The following is a 14971-nucleotide window of genomic DNA, read 5'->3' on the forward strand; positions in this document are numbered from 1 at the left end:
GCAAGGCGATGGGAGCAGCCATTGTTAGCGAAGTTGGCTGCCGGGGTGGGGGGGGGGGCTTGTACACAGGTGAATTCAGGGCGAGACTTAAAAGGGAGACTTAAACATAAAACCTCAGAGTCAGACAATGTAAAGACAAGGCTGTAAAAATAGTGATGAACAATTATTCTACATGATTCCAGCCTTAACAATGACAGGGAACAAGGACGGGCCATTCCAGATGGTCCATAAAAATAAATAGTGGCTTGTGGTTCCTCAAATACGGCTAGACGAGTCAAGTGGCTTCTGAAATGAAAGTAGCTTTTGCTAAAAACCCATAGCACTTCTTCGAGGTTTCTCCAGAAGTGAGCCAGATGGGTGGCCGAAGTGCTGCGCTAGCATTCGGCTAACGTTAGCGTAACGTTACGACTTCTTGGTTGTGTGGTTTCACAGGCGAGCCAGATGGGGCCGGCGCTGCGGTCCTTATGATATAATGGCTATTGTCCCATCTCAGTACAGCCTTGTGCTGACAGCGGGGGTGGGGGGGGAAAGGTGATTTATAGACTGCACCCGTCGCTAGGGCCTCTCAAAGCTAGCTCCCAGGGAACCTGGACAAACAGACAGAGAGAAGAAAGGGGGGGGGGGGAGGAAGGAGAGAGCACTGCAATGCAGGATGAAGAGTGGAAGAGAAAGATGAATGATTACGAGAACTTCATTTTACAAGATTAAAGGCCCGGTATGTAACATTCAAGCTTTCTAAAAGCTTCATAATGGCTTTAATGACTGTTTAATCGGTAGAGATCAGGGAACGAGATCCCTTGAAAGAAATGTTTCATTTCGCGAACACTGTTTTGGTCCGGAAAAAACACTTTCTAAAATACCCTGTCCTTCCCGACACTTGGTTTGTATATAAACATGTTGTTACTGCCAGGGGTGTTCTAGGGGAATGGACTCACAGATTTTTGCCTTTCTGTCTCTAGCGGCTGTCTCTTTGAATCGTGCGTGCATGCAGAAACACAACAGCTAATGTCCAACACTGCAAGTCCATTTCGGGGGGGGTTATATTATTACTAGGGAGGATGTTGTTGTTTGGAACTTCTAACTGAATTTGGCCACGGTGGACAGAGGTGGCAGATTTCCGATAAACGTACACGTTTCTCCTTGAAAAAATGCCATTGCGATGATATTAGTTCTTGCATTCCAACCCTTTTTCTGAATCAGTTAACCTAAAAGTACATTGCTGATGTTTTCGTGCTGCCATGTGTGCTGCCGTTGATCTCGAACAGGTGTACAGGTGATATGGGGTATTCCCATTTCTATTAATTATGGTTGTTTGGGCCTATTAATTATTCATCAATCACCCTGAAGCTACTGTACGCGTTCGGTGCCTCTGCAGATGGTGGGTTTGTTAGCAGCAGTAGCTATGCTTGCTATCGTTAATGTATCAGTGGTTCACGTTGTGTTTGTGGTCAGGTTAGCGTTAATCTTATGTTACAAGGACTAATGCTGCTGTGGTTGACATAAGTCATGATGTTATCGTCCCAATTGAACTCGTTTCATTGGTGGATGACAGCAGCATTATTTGAATAGCAGTGCTTACTATTACAGAGATGTTTGGTTTCATCACTTCACAGTATCAGGCCTACGTTGTCATGACTAAATCTTGCAAACACACACACACACACACACACACACACACACACACACACACACACACACATACATACATACATGCTCATGACTTAATCTCCACAATCCCCGACTGAGTTAAGAGTGGTTGAAGTTGACAGACCTCTTAACACTCCCTGCATGATTGTGTCACCTCCCCTCTGTGACTCCCTCCCTATTGTTTGAAGCTAATGTAACATGCACTGTCTATGTGACCCATTTTAGCAGGTCATTAGCATAATTTGGCACTAGCATGGCCGCTGAGTTAATGTACTTGCAAATGACAGGCAAAGTGTGTTATACAACCTTAGGGTTTAACAAAATTAAATGACAAAGTAGGCTGCGCTTTGCATAAGTACGGACTTGACATTGGACCGCGTGAGTGTGTGCGAGAGAGATTGAGAAAAGGAGGTACGAGAGAAGTAGTCATAGAATTCCTGGAACATAGCCCAAGGTAGTTCAGGGCAAAGCGCGGTCGCCCTAGAATGACGACACCTTTCGACGTAAGACAATGCCATTCAGCCAACACGTGCCCTATACTACCAAAACCCTGTAGAAAGCCAATGCGGGCGCCTCTGTGCCTAGCAAAAGTTTTTGCAAGCAGAGGAGATGAATTTGTCCGGCCAGCGAGAACGACACACCAGTTATTGGAAGCCCTGGAGGTATTGTGCCATATGGTCGATTATTCCACATGGGGGGGAGTGCTGGGAGGGGGGGGGGCGGGGGGTTGGGTAGACTTTTACAAGAGCGGTTAAGGAGGGAAAGCAGATATTAATTTAGTAGGACCACTCCACAGAAACCGCCGCAACACAAATCAATGTCACTTGGCACAGGAGAGGTGGGCGGGGTCCGTGTAAAACAAGCTCCTGCTCTTCAAAGGCCCCCTTTTTGTTTAGTGGGTAATAAAGTTTGATGTGTCTGAGAGAAGAAAGGATTGGGGAGAAAACAACAACAATGCTGGCGGTGAGTGAGGTGACTCGCGTAATAAGGCCTAAGCAAGGATGGTGTGAATGTGGAAAAGAGGGTGAAAGGCTTTTTTGCTTTTCTCAGGACTGCAGTTGGTGCATGATCCCCTTTAAGAGATAATGATGGTATTGTATGTGTGTGTGTCTGTGTCTCTCTGTGTGTGTGTGTGTGTGTGTGTGTGTGTATACATATATTGATTTTATTATTTATTTAACCTCTCAATATGTCCTGGCATTAAAACTATAACAATATTAAGTATATTTGGGTAGTATTTTTTTTGACCTCACAATATGTCTTGGCATTTACTATATCCACAGTATCTGCCAGGACATATTGAGAGGTAAAAAAATTAATAAAAATAAAGACATTTGCTAACCTAATATGCCAGGACTACAGTCAAATAAAACAAAATGTAAAAATTACATTTGCTACCCAAATAATGCCATCGTTATCTCTTAATGGGGATCATGCAGCAACAAGGAAAGAAACAAGGATCGTCGTCACCATTAAGATAAAAATTGAGGGTGCCCCTCTGGCTTTCACAAAGGAAATAACCACTAGAATCATCTTGAAATTAGGTCTTTAATGTCTGCCCTTTTCTTCAGAATTATATGAAACGGTCTAGCAGTTTTTATTTTTCTGTGTTGGCCTTAGCGAACAGTCTGTAGGCCTTAACGCCATCTTGCTTTAGCATACGGCAGACCAACACCATCACACTGCTGAAGCTGAACAGAGAGAGAGAGAGAGAGAGAGAGAGAGAGAGAGAGAGAGAGAGAGAATTGTGCCGTATTCCCCCTGACATGCTGTGCATTACCATAATTGGCTTTTCTACATGATCGGACAGAGGAAATAATAATGTCATTTTATTTACAGCCTCAGTGTCCTCCTCTACCCCCCTCACACACACACGCACACGCACACACACACACACACACACACATACACTGTGCGCAGGTCAAATGACACACACTGATCAGGCCTGTCCAAAGCCATCAAAGCTGAGTGGCAGGGAATGGAGGGGCCGGTGACAAAGCAAAGCGAGGAGAGAGAAATAAGTCTGCCGCGTTCAGGCGCCCATTTTGAAGGGCGGCTAAATGGCGCGAGAAAGCGTCACCTGCTGCCCATTCGGAACAGAGCACACGTCTGTGTGGGTAAATCAGCGGAGTGAGAGCAGGCGGAATTGGACATTAGCACCACAAATGACTGCCTGGATTGCCCTCTTCTCCAGGACGAAATAAATAAATAAGGAGGAATGAAGGGAGGCGAGGGTGTTGGAGTGTGTGTGTCTGTGTGTGTTGGAGTGTGTGTGTGTGTGTGTGTGTTGGAGTGTGTGTGTGTGTGTGTGTCAGCTACAATCTCCACTGTGTGTGTGTGTGTGCGCGTAAGTCACAATTCGCTGGTGCCGTTTCGCGCTCAAGTGCTCCTGCTCGGTCTCACGTTTCTCCAAATCGGTTTGGTTAAGTTTGACACCGGCCGAGTGGTGTCGCCGCCTCCGCTCTGACAGAGGTGGTGTCAGGGCTTTAAGTGGCAGATTTGTGCAAGAGAAACAAGCAAAGAGGGAAAAAAACTATATGTGAAGTGACTGCATGTTTCAAACCTAATAGAAACGAGCTGGCTCTCTCTAAAGTAGGACTTCATCTCCAATTCATTTGTTGTGAAGCCCTGCTGCCAGATGCATCCCAAGTTGTTCAGATGCAATTTCGGAGTGTGTCAACCCCGGTAATGTGTGTGAGAGAAAGCATAGTTTTCCAGAAGGGGCAGAATGGATTTTGGCACGTTACACTGTAGTCTCACAAGGTCTGCTGTAGAAGACACAGTGGAGGGTTGTCATCAGTTCATTTATGGAATGGTATGCATATGAAAAAGTCTTGTGTGACTGTTATAACCAAGCATTACGCAGACGCGCGTGTGTGTGCGTGTGTGTGTGTGTGTGTGTGTGTGTGTGTGTGTGTGTGTGCGCGCGTACGCACACGCTGTAGGCAACTATGCATGTATTTCTTTGTGTGTATTATGTATCGTTTGCATGTATCCAGGCCTGTCTAAGACCCTGTCTACACTTGTCACTTAAATCCGACTTTTATCATCCGAATAAGATGATCCCATATGAATGAACCGTAGAGGTCTTGACACGCAAAAGTCGTATAGTGTTCACTTCTATCCAGTCTAGAGGCCATCTGGCCACCAAAAGCCCATACAAGACTATTAAATACAGCGAGGGGTGACAGAAAATGGGGACGCGAGAGACCGTTAAGAGATGCATTTTGAAATGTCGATGACCAGGTGTGGATGCACATTCTATGATCGGATTGTGATCTGATCGTCATATCCAGATAACAGAAGTCGTAGACGAGGCCTATGTGTGTGTGCTTGTGTCTGTGTGTGGCCTTGTAAAGCCTGTGTGTGTGTGTGTGTGTGTGTGTGTGTGTGTGTGTGTGTGTGTGTGTGTGTGTGTGTGTGTGTGTGTGTGGGTGGGTGGGTGGGAGGGGGGGGGGTGACAATGGGGCTGGGTTGTGTCCTGCCGCGGTGTCACCTGTCTGGAGAAAGCCAGGGCCCTGAGCGAGCCAAAGTGACAGGCTCCTCTCTGGACGCAGATGGCCTCGCTCTCCTCCCAGCAGCCGACACGCGTCGGCCCTTCTGTCTGACACACACACTGACACACACGCATTTACGCCCACACAGACAGTGGCACACACTCACATACACAAACCCACAGGGACACATAGAGAAACACATGCATGCCTAACACACACATAAAACACAAACATAGGCTGTAGATCACACATTTTTATAGATACAGATACTTGGAAAGATTTTGCACACTAAGTAGATACTCCCTCATAAAGAAGTACAAAGCACCATCACACATGCACTCACACTGAATACATACACACACACTCAATTCTTATTTTATGGTTGTGATCCATTTTACCCACAATCCTCCACCATCTTCGATTCATCCACACAAACGCAAACCCAACCTCTCGAGTTCTCTGCTAGCTACACATAAACACTCCCCCCCCCCCCCCCCCCCCCCCATTACAAACTTATTTTCCTTTCACATTCTCCATGACAGCACAAACTGGGTTTATTTTTGTTTGACTGACAACAGACAACCCCCTTCCTCCCCCCCCCCCCATTTTAATCCCCTTTATTGTTCTGACTGACGCTTGAAAGCAGCTATGTCAGCATCTCTCACTCTTTGATTGCCTTGTTAGCCACTGGGAAGTTTCTGACACAGATGGCAAAAGGAGGGAGAAAAATGGCCGACTTTCTGTGTAGTTGTTTTTTCCCTTTTTTTTCCTTCCTTGTTTGTGTGGACACTGACACCCTGATTGACTCTGACACACGCTTGACACTGATGGCTGTCAAGGCAACAGACAGGGGGGATGGCAGAAAAAGACTGCCGTTTAGTTTTTTTTTTGGGTGCCAGGTTTCTTGTCTCTTTTCCGTCAAGCTGGTCTATCTTTACCTACTGTCTTGGCATCGATGGTGATTATAGCTTAAGGGATAGAACTTTTTTTCTTCTTCTTTTTTTATGATCAGTGAGGGAGGGAGGGAGAGTTTCCAATGCTATAAGGCACTGAAAAATAATGCTCAGATTGAATAAAGGGATGTTCTTGACCAGGCTGTGGCTGTTGTTTTTGATGATTTTCATGGGCTTCAATGGGATTATCTTATAAGTGTTAAATTGAGGACATTGCATTGGACTGTGAGTTTTGTATCGGTCATAGACCACAGATATTTTGTGAGTAAATGTGTAACATCCTGCATTTTATAGATACGTGCATGCAGTACACATACAGGACATGTTCGCAACATCGATGGAAGCTCACATACATTGACACGGGGCATGCACACACACACACACACACACACTGAACAGGCTCTTACACAAAAAACACATACATGTAAATATAGACACACACACACACACACACACACTCAGTTCCAGCACCTCACAAACATCAGGTATTATGTCCACTCCATTTGTGGGATGGAGAGCTGCACACTGTTAGAATCTAACAGCTCATCTGCCTCCATGCTGGAGACTGATACTGGTGCTTTGGACAAGCATCTTATGGGGAGGATAGAGAGAGCTGCCGAAGCGTTCTCTCTCTGTCTACCTGAGTATATCTCTCGCTCTCTGAGATCTCTGAGTGTCTATCTATCTATCTATCTATCTATCCATCTATCCATCTATCCATCTATCTATCTACCTATCTATCTATCTATCTGTCTGTCTGTCTGTCTATCTATCCATCTATCTATCTACCTATCTATCTATCTATCTATCTGTCTGTCTGTCTGTCTGTCTATCTCTTTCACCCGCTATATTTGTTAATCCTCTCACTCTCCATCACATGTGTTTCTCCTAACTAATCTTTGCTCTGGTCAATGTAAATGTAGCAGGTTTAGTTGTCACTGAATGAGGTATTACGTACACAATGCATCAAATTGAACCATTTAGAAACATGAAATAACTTTTCCCTATATTTTCTGTTCTTGTACTTTAGTTTTTCCTCAAAAACAATCTGACATCCTTCCTGTAAAAGCAGAGGATTGCATTCCTAGTTTGTTTATCTGCAGTTGAAGATAACAGCCAACTGATCAGAACAGGCAGTTTCTTGTTAAGTGCTTTCTTGAAAGTGGCTTTCATTCATTTTCATTCACTTTTTATACTTACAATAAATACATCTTCTTCTTTTCTCCCCTCTTGTGCTCCAACAAATGGATCCATTATCTGTGTTTATAAGTTGGCGACACATACTATACAAGTGTTAATACCAGGGGCCAAAAAATGCAATTGAAAAATGTTTCAATAGCCACATACTATAGTCATGCTTTTGTTATTCATTATATATTTGAATGTCTCAAAAATCTCACAGAATGATTCCATTACAACCTTTTAAATCCAAACGACGTGGTGAAACAAGGCACCTTAAATTTTTCATACAATAGGTCATGGGTATTTTCCCCCTCCAATTCTTACAAAAAGATGAACAAAGATGTGAGACAATAGTTTCCGTTTTGTTAGAGACATTTATAAGAGGCATAATATAGAGAGAGCTTTCTCACACTATATTCACACCACCATCCTCTGTGGGCAATGCTCACTTTCCCCTCCCCTCCACCGGCACACTTGAGTCCCTGAGAACTAGTACAGCATGGACAGTGACAACATGACATATCATGTCCACCGGCGATTTCCGCGCGTCACGCTGTTAGGACTTCCACAGCCGATGCCAACTCTACTCCAGCCAGCCGAGACCTGGCATGCTGTCCTGCTATCTCGTACTTGATGGGCATGGTGTGAGTGGCGCAGTGGCATGAGAGGCTGGATCAAAGTCAGAGAGATTCTGTGCCTTATGGGAAGAGAGGGAGTTATTTTAGTACAATAGTCTTAACCGGCTTCAGGTTGTGGTCACCTGGTTTTCTGGGACTAGGGAGTCCTATTTTGAATAGTATTTTGTTGAAGTGGAACGGCTTTTGATTGAAATGCATCGGCCAGTTTTGTGGAGGGTTTTTACAGTACCCTAGCTAATTAAATGTTTTGCACTTCTTTCTGACTTTGTGCTTTCATTTTATTGTAGGTGTATACTGTACTGTACCATAACCATTTTGCAACAAACTCCCAGAATTGATTAATATGAATCATTTCTGTTGACAACTTGTTCTTCATCATGTTGAATTCTGCTTGTGTCCCTAGTTTTTAAACTCAAGGGGAAATATTTCTCTTGCTAATCTGTGCTCTTCTTTACCCTTGCTGAGTCTAAAGTTCGATACCTTCGTTAGGCAGTGCAGTGAAGGGGACTATCTATCATAGTCAAAATATGGATGTTTGCCACTTTATAATTGCAAGGCTGTGTCCTCTGCCTGGACTATTGACAAAAATCTCTTGAGAATCATTATACCCACTCTCACACGATCAGAGACATACAAGCACACACATACACACACACACACACACACACACACACACACACACACACACACACTTAAAATTGACACATCTGATCAATGTGATTGGTGCCAGTATGAATATGAATTTACTATTCCAAATAGTTGCTTGACGTCTCTTTTTTCTCTCCCCTTGTGTTTTTCAGCATATGGGCCTGAGGACGAATTCAAGGCCAACAAGATCGATGAGGAGCACCTGCAGGACGATGGCCTCTCTTTAGATGGCCAGGATGCAGAGTACCTCTGCAATGAGGACGAGGATGGCAGGGACCAGTTCAGCTACCAGAACTCCCCACTCAGCAATGGCACCAACCCAGACGCCGGCTATGGCTCTCCGCTCAGCGACACCAGTGACCAGCTTGCAGACTTAAAAAGCACCTCCTCCAAGGACGGCGAGGACAAGGATGAGGTGGTCAGGGGAGACATGGAGGCAGCTAACGGCTTTTCGCTGCAGGACAGTCTGGCGCAAATGAAAGCCGTCTATGCAAACCTCATCTCAGATGCCTCCTGGTCCAGCATCACCATGGACATGCTCAAAAGCAAGCAGATCAGTAATGTTAGCAGCAGCATCAGTAATGGCAGCAGGCACAAGGGGAGCAATGACATCCCCAGTAGTCATGGGAACAGCCATGTAAACAACAACAGCAACACCAGTAGTAGTAAGATTGGTGCCTCTGCCCCTACCAGAACTACCACCAACACCATCACGATGAGTACCACTGCAAACAACAACACCAACAATGGCAGCATTAGCAGCACTGGTGGAGTTTCCTACGACTGGCACCAGGCAGCTCTGGCCAAAACCCTGCAGCATACCCCTTACCACCTTCTCCCTGAGCCCAGTCTCTTCAGCACCGTGCAGCTATACCGGCAGAACAACAAGCTCTATGGCCCCGTGTTTACCGGTGCCAGCAAGTTCCGGTGCAAGGACTGCAGTGGAGCTTACGACACGCTTGTGGGCCTCACGGTGCACATGAACGAGTCCGGCCACTACCGTGATGACAACAAGGACAAGGAGGAGGACCGGGGAAAGAGGTGGTCCAAGCCCCGCAAGCGCTCCCTGATGGAGATGGAGGGCAAGGAGGACGCTCAGAAGGTGCTCAAGTGCATGTACTGTGGACACTCTTTTGAGTCCCTGCAGGACCTGAGCGTCCATATGATTAAAACAAAACACTACCAGAAATTGCCTCTAAAAGAACCAATGCCAGCTCTTGCCTCAAAGCTTGTGCCCCCTACCAAAAAAAGAGCATTTCAGGACTTGGTGTCCCCATGCTCACCCAAGTCTATCAATAACGCACCTGGCATACCTCTGGGGGAGACACTGAAAGACCAAAAAGTGGTCAATCCTTATGTTACGGCCAACAATCGATATGGCTACCAAAATGGTGCCAGTTATACCTGGCAGTTTGAGGCACGCAAGGCACAGATTCTCAAATGCATGGAGTGTGGAAGTTCCCATGACTCCTTGCAGCAACTGACAGCCCACATGATGGTCACAGGACACTTTCTCAAAGTGACCAATTCAGCATCCAAAAAGGGGAAGCAGTTGGTGTTTGACCCTGTGGTTGAGGAAAAGATACAGTCCATTCCTCTTCCACCAACCACTACGCAGCTACCGGCTCACAATGTGAAGTCACAACCTGATTCTCCCTTGCATCCTCCTACCCCTGAAGAGAAAAGGGGGGAGCAGAAGGAGGAGGAGAAGATGGGGGTGAGCAAACCAGAAAGGAAGATCAAAGAGGAGAAAGAAGATCCATCTGAAAAAAGTGACAGGCCTGAAAAGGCCAGATCTGACAAGTATCTCAGAGAGGAAGACCTTGAGGAGACTCCAAAAGGGGGACTAGATATCCTCAAGTCCCTAGAGAATGCAGTATCAAGTGCAATCAGCAAGGCTCAGACAGGCACGCCAACTTGGGGTGGGTACCCTAGCATCCATGCTGCCTACCAGCTCCACGGATCTCTCAAGTCTTCCCTGCCTTCCCTGCACCACGTCCAGGTCCAACCCTTGTTCAGCACCACAAGCTGTAAGATGCTGTCCTCTGATTCCAGCAACCTAATCCACTCTCCAAGTAGCCCATCCCCACCCCTTAACCACAAGAATAATGTGCTGGCCATGGAGGAGTTGGTGGAAAAAGTCACAGGGAAAGTATCTGTAAAGAAGGAGAAGGAAGAAAAGACCTTGGATAATAAAGGTAAGCCCAGGTCTGCCAAGTCACCCTCCCCACTTTCCAAGGAGAGTAAAAGGTCACCCAAGCCCGAAAACCTCAGCAAGCCAGTGAAAAACATTGTTGTAGAGGAGCAGACACAGTCTAGTAGCAAAGAAGGAGAGCTTAAAGACAGCAAAGCAGACCCACCGGTTAAGAATGGAACAGATGTGCCAAAAATGCCAGTCAGCAACGGCTGTAACAGCTTGGGAATCATCACAGATCACTTGCCTGAACAGCCTTTCACCAACCCTCTCAGTGCATTGCAGTCCATCATGAACACTCACTTGGGAAAGGCCTCAAAGACTGTCACCCCCTTTCTCGATCCCCTTGCGATGTTATACAAGATCAGTAACAACATGGTGGAAAACCCCATAAAAAACTGCGCTCAGGTCAAGCAAGTAGAGTTCATAAATCGATACCATGACGATGATGAACAGCCCATGGACTTGACAAAATCCAAAACCACAAATGGATGTACCACCAACAACACCTCCACTCCACTCAACAACAATACTAACAACTGCAACAGCAATAGCAACAGACCCATTCTCTCCAGTTTGTCTGAATCAATATCGCCCCCTTTACGGGAAAATGCATTGATGGACATCTCTGACATGGTCAAGAACCTTACAGGCCGGGTGACACCCAAATCCTCCACCCCATCATCTATCTCTGAGAAATCAGACGCTGAAGGCAGTGCCTTCGAGGATGGCATGGAGGAGCACTCTCCTCTCCAGAAGAGGAAAGGCCGGCAGTCCAACTGGAACCCCCAGCACCTCCTCATCCTTCAGGCTCAGTTCGCCTCCAGTCTCCGGGAAACACCTGAGGGAAAGTTTATAATGACTGACTTAGGGCCCCAGGAACGCGTCCACATCTGCAAGTTTACTGGTCTCCCTATGACCACCATCTCCCATTGGCTAGCCAATGTCAAGTACCAGCTGAGGCGGACAGGTGGGACAAAGTTCCTGAAAAACATTGACTCGGGCCAACCCCTGTTTCTGTGTGGTGACTGTGCCTCTCAGTTTAGGACTCCCTCCGCCTACATAAACCATTTAGAGTCTCATTTAGGCTTTAGCTTGAATGACCTCTCCAAGCTTTCCATAGACCTCATAAGGGAACAGCAGGCAGTTACCAGGATGATGACGGACAAGACTTTTAGTTCCCTTGGACTTTCCGAGGAAGACTCTGGCTCTGTATTTCAGTGCAAGCTGTGCAATCGGACTTTTGTCAGCAAGCATGCAGTCAAGCTGCACCTTAGCAAAACGCATGGCAAGTCGCTGGAGGACCACCTGATTTTTATCTCTGAGGTGGAAAAGTTTAATAAACAGTAAATTGTGGTGGAAAAAGCTGATGGCATGACTGATTACAGAATTGTTGCACTATATCTCAATACTGCACTGCATCTTAACTGAGCCTTTGGAATCAGTCCAACTTTTGTCATTAAACTGGTCCTCTGTTTTTGAAATGTTTATTTTTCTTTATTGTTCTACACACATTTTGCAGATTATATGATATTCTGTGCATGTTTCTCTGTCAAATAAAGGGGTTATCTGGGATTCTAACAACAACAAAGTAGTCTCCCTGCCCACATCTGAGGGATGGTGCTGGAGAAATGTAACCAGTCTCAATTTCATAGACAAAGCTATGGATGCAAGGACTGACAATCCATGAGATCAAAATGATAGTTTTAACCATACAGTTTTTGCTTATAATTATATTGTAAACAAACAGTGGAGTAAAACAAGATTATATTTGGGATTCTAATGGGATAAGACAATTGATCTAACCTCATGGGGAATTTCTAAATGATGTTCTTCAAGAATCAATGGCTATATATAATTCATGTAAAACAAATAATGTACCAATCCCAGACTGCCCCTTTTAAGATTAAATCAGCATTTCAAATGTTTGTATTTACAAATTAAGAAAAAAAGTATGACCAAAATCATAGATTTGGGAAAAATGTTATTGATATGAAGGTGTGTAGTTGTGTACAATTAATCATATTGGAGGCATAACAATTATCTTAAATGGAGAAAATGAAGGTTTTCTGCACTTCAAAGAAGTGGGTTAAACCATCAAGAAATGCACATTAGGATTTAAAAGGTGACCTCATGACCTAAGATGACATTTGTACATTTTGTTCTCACCAGAAGTACAGAAATAACAGAATATTCATGAATATGATCAGTTTTTCACTGCATTTTCTTTCACTAATCTACTATTATTTAATGTTGGTTTATACATATATTTGGTATAATTTTTTGATTTTGTATATTGTGCAACTTCAGTTTCAAATTGTAAATTAAATTTCAAATCTGATAAATATATAGATTGGCAAGTATGTGTAAATGTATTTCATCATATCTTGCTATTTGCAGCAGCTCAAAATTCTTTGTACTGTGTGCATTTTTATATTGTCATTTTATAGAAAAATATGGTATAAATATAAATACATAGGTATAAATATATACAGTACATTTACTGTCGAGCCACAACATGTCCTTCTTTCAATGAAAAGTAGGTCCTGAGTGGCTTAGCCTACATACATAAAAATAACTATACTGGCATCCCTTCTGATGCATGGTACTGTATGTCAGAATAAACAAGCAATGCACAATAAATGATACATTTCAATGTTTTATCATTAATACTGTTCAAACATCTATCTTCTAAATCATGAAAATATTGTTTTTTCTTCAATTGTAAAATAAACTAAACCAATTCTGTATTACTATTTTGTTTTTTTGTTTTATTTCCTCACTGTAGTTGTACATGTAAGAGTGTCCAGGTCTTGTTATATTTGTATCCGTTCTTTGGGATCTTGCTCCTTGCTTGCTCCAGCAACAATCAACAAATCAACAATACAATATAATATAGTAAAAAAAAAAAGTGACAATCGTAGTAGTGCAATAATGGGGGGGGGGGGGGGGGGTCAGGGTCAGTTGTGCAGTCTTATGGCCTGTGGGTAGAAACTGTTCCGGAGAGAACAGGGTGTGGGTGGCTGGGGTCCCTGATGATCTTCCCAGCCTTCTTCTTGCACCTCTCAGAGTAGAGGTCTTGAATGGCTGGTAGCTTGCGGGCCGTGATGTACTGGGCCATTTTCACCACCCATTAATCGGGTGGTGCTCGTGACAGGATAACGGGAACTAGGAGCAGCTGATTTTGAATGCCATGAGCTGCGCAAGTTGATCAGAATGCATATTAGTCAGTGCCTGTCACTATTCCACCTCACAGACATCATTTAAACATTTGCCCTCAACAAAATTATCCTTTATTTATTTACTCACTAGGGGTCTACTCTCATTTCCTTGCGCCCAACCTACCGCATGGATCTGTGATTTATGCACCAAATGTGTGCAGATCTCCAGTGCAGCTTCTAATGTCAGCCCAGTACGCACCATTGTGCCAATGCAGAGGGTGTGACTTTCCAAGTGCATAAAGTCTAGAACGCCTATTTGGCAAGATACTTGGGAATACCAAATGTTGGAAAGTGCGGAGCCAGAAGTGCTGAAAGGCACGGAGCGCAAGAAAATCGGAATATGACCCAAAGTGCTCAGAATGTGACTTGAGGTTTCATAATAACAAACGCCTACATTTGCTTTGTGGCTTCTGGATGAAGCACACCAGTCAGAATTAGTACATTCACTGAAATGAGGGAATGTGTCACAGAGACCAAGAAACAGAACTTTGAGAATATTCACACGACAATATAATTGAGAAACTTGTGGGTTTAGCATTTCTGTCTTCTCATAACAGATGGCACTTCAGTGGTGACAGCCTCCTCCTTTCGTTAAGGATCAGTCCCAGTGCTTAATCTATGTAAATCACAGTAATTGTAAGTAACGCCACAATGCAGCTAGCTGCATAGCACACGGCAACATTGGGAGATAGGCTTGGTTTAAGCAGATTTGCATAGTTTTGCTTTGTGTGTCAAAAAAATTATTCTAGGGGTAATTCATGGGTATCTTGCTTATTTGGTAAATCCCAGTTGCTTCTCGGGAATCCGACATTTACTCCTTTTAACACAATTATGGAGGCAATTATGTGACATGGACACAGGGGGCAGCACAGGAAAAGACCAAGACTGGGTATGAACTAGAATATGCAGGAGGTCATACTCATCCAGGACCTTCTTGAAGTTTTATTTATTTAACCTTTATTTTTGCAGGTCCCAATGTCCCAATGAGACC

The 14971-nt window shown here is 44.3% G+C and overlaps 1 protein-coding gene across 1 annotated transcript in view; it reads left to right on the plus strand.

Moving 5' to 3' along the window:
• The window catches only part of tshz1 (teashirt zinc finger homeobox 1), a 29254-nt gene extending 15739 nt beyond the window's left edge, over positions 1-13515 (plus strand). Inside the window, exon 2 of the mRNA XM_083680128.1 lies at positions 8718-13515. Coding sequence (XP_083536254.1) covers positions 8718-12109 — 3392 coding nt within the window. The 3' untranslated portion in view covers positions 12110-13515. The remainder of the gene's footprint in view (positions 1-8717) is intronic.
• Positions 13516-14971: the final 1456 nt, after the last annotated feature.

This window comes from Argentina silus (assembly GCF_951799395.1).
Source record: "Argentina silus genome assembly, chromosome: 11".
Taxonomy (NCBI): Eukaryota; Metazoa; Chordata; class Actinopteri; order Argentiniformes; family Argentinidae; genus Argentina; species Argentina silus.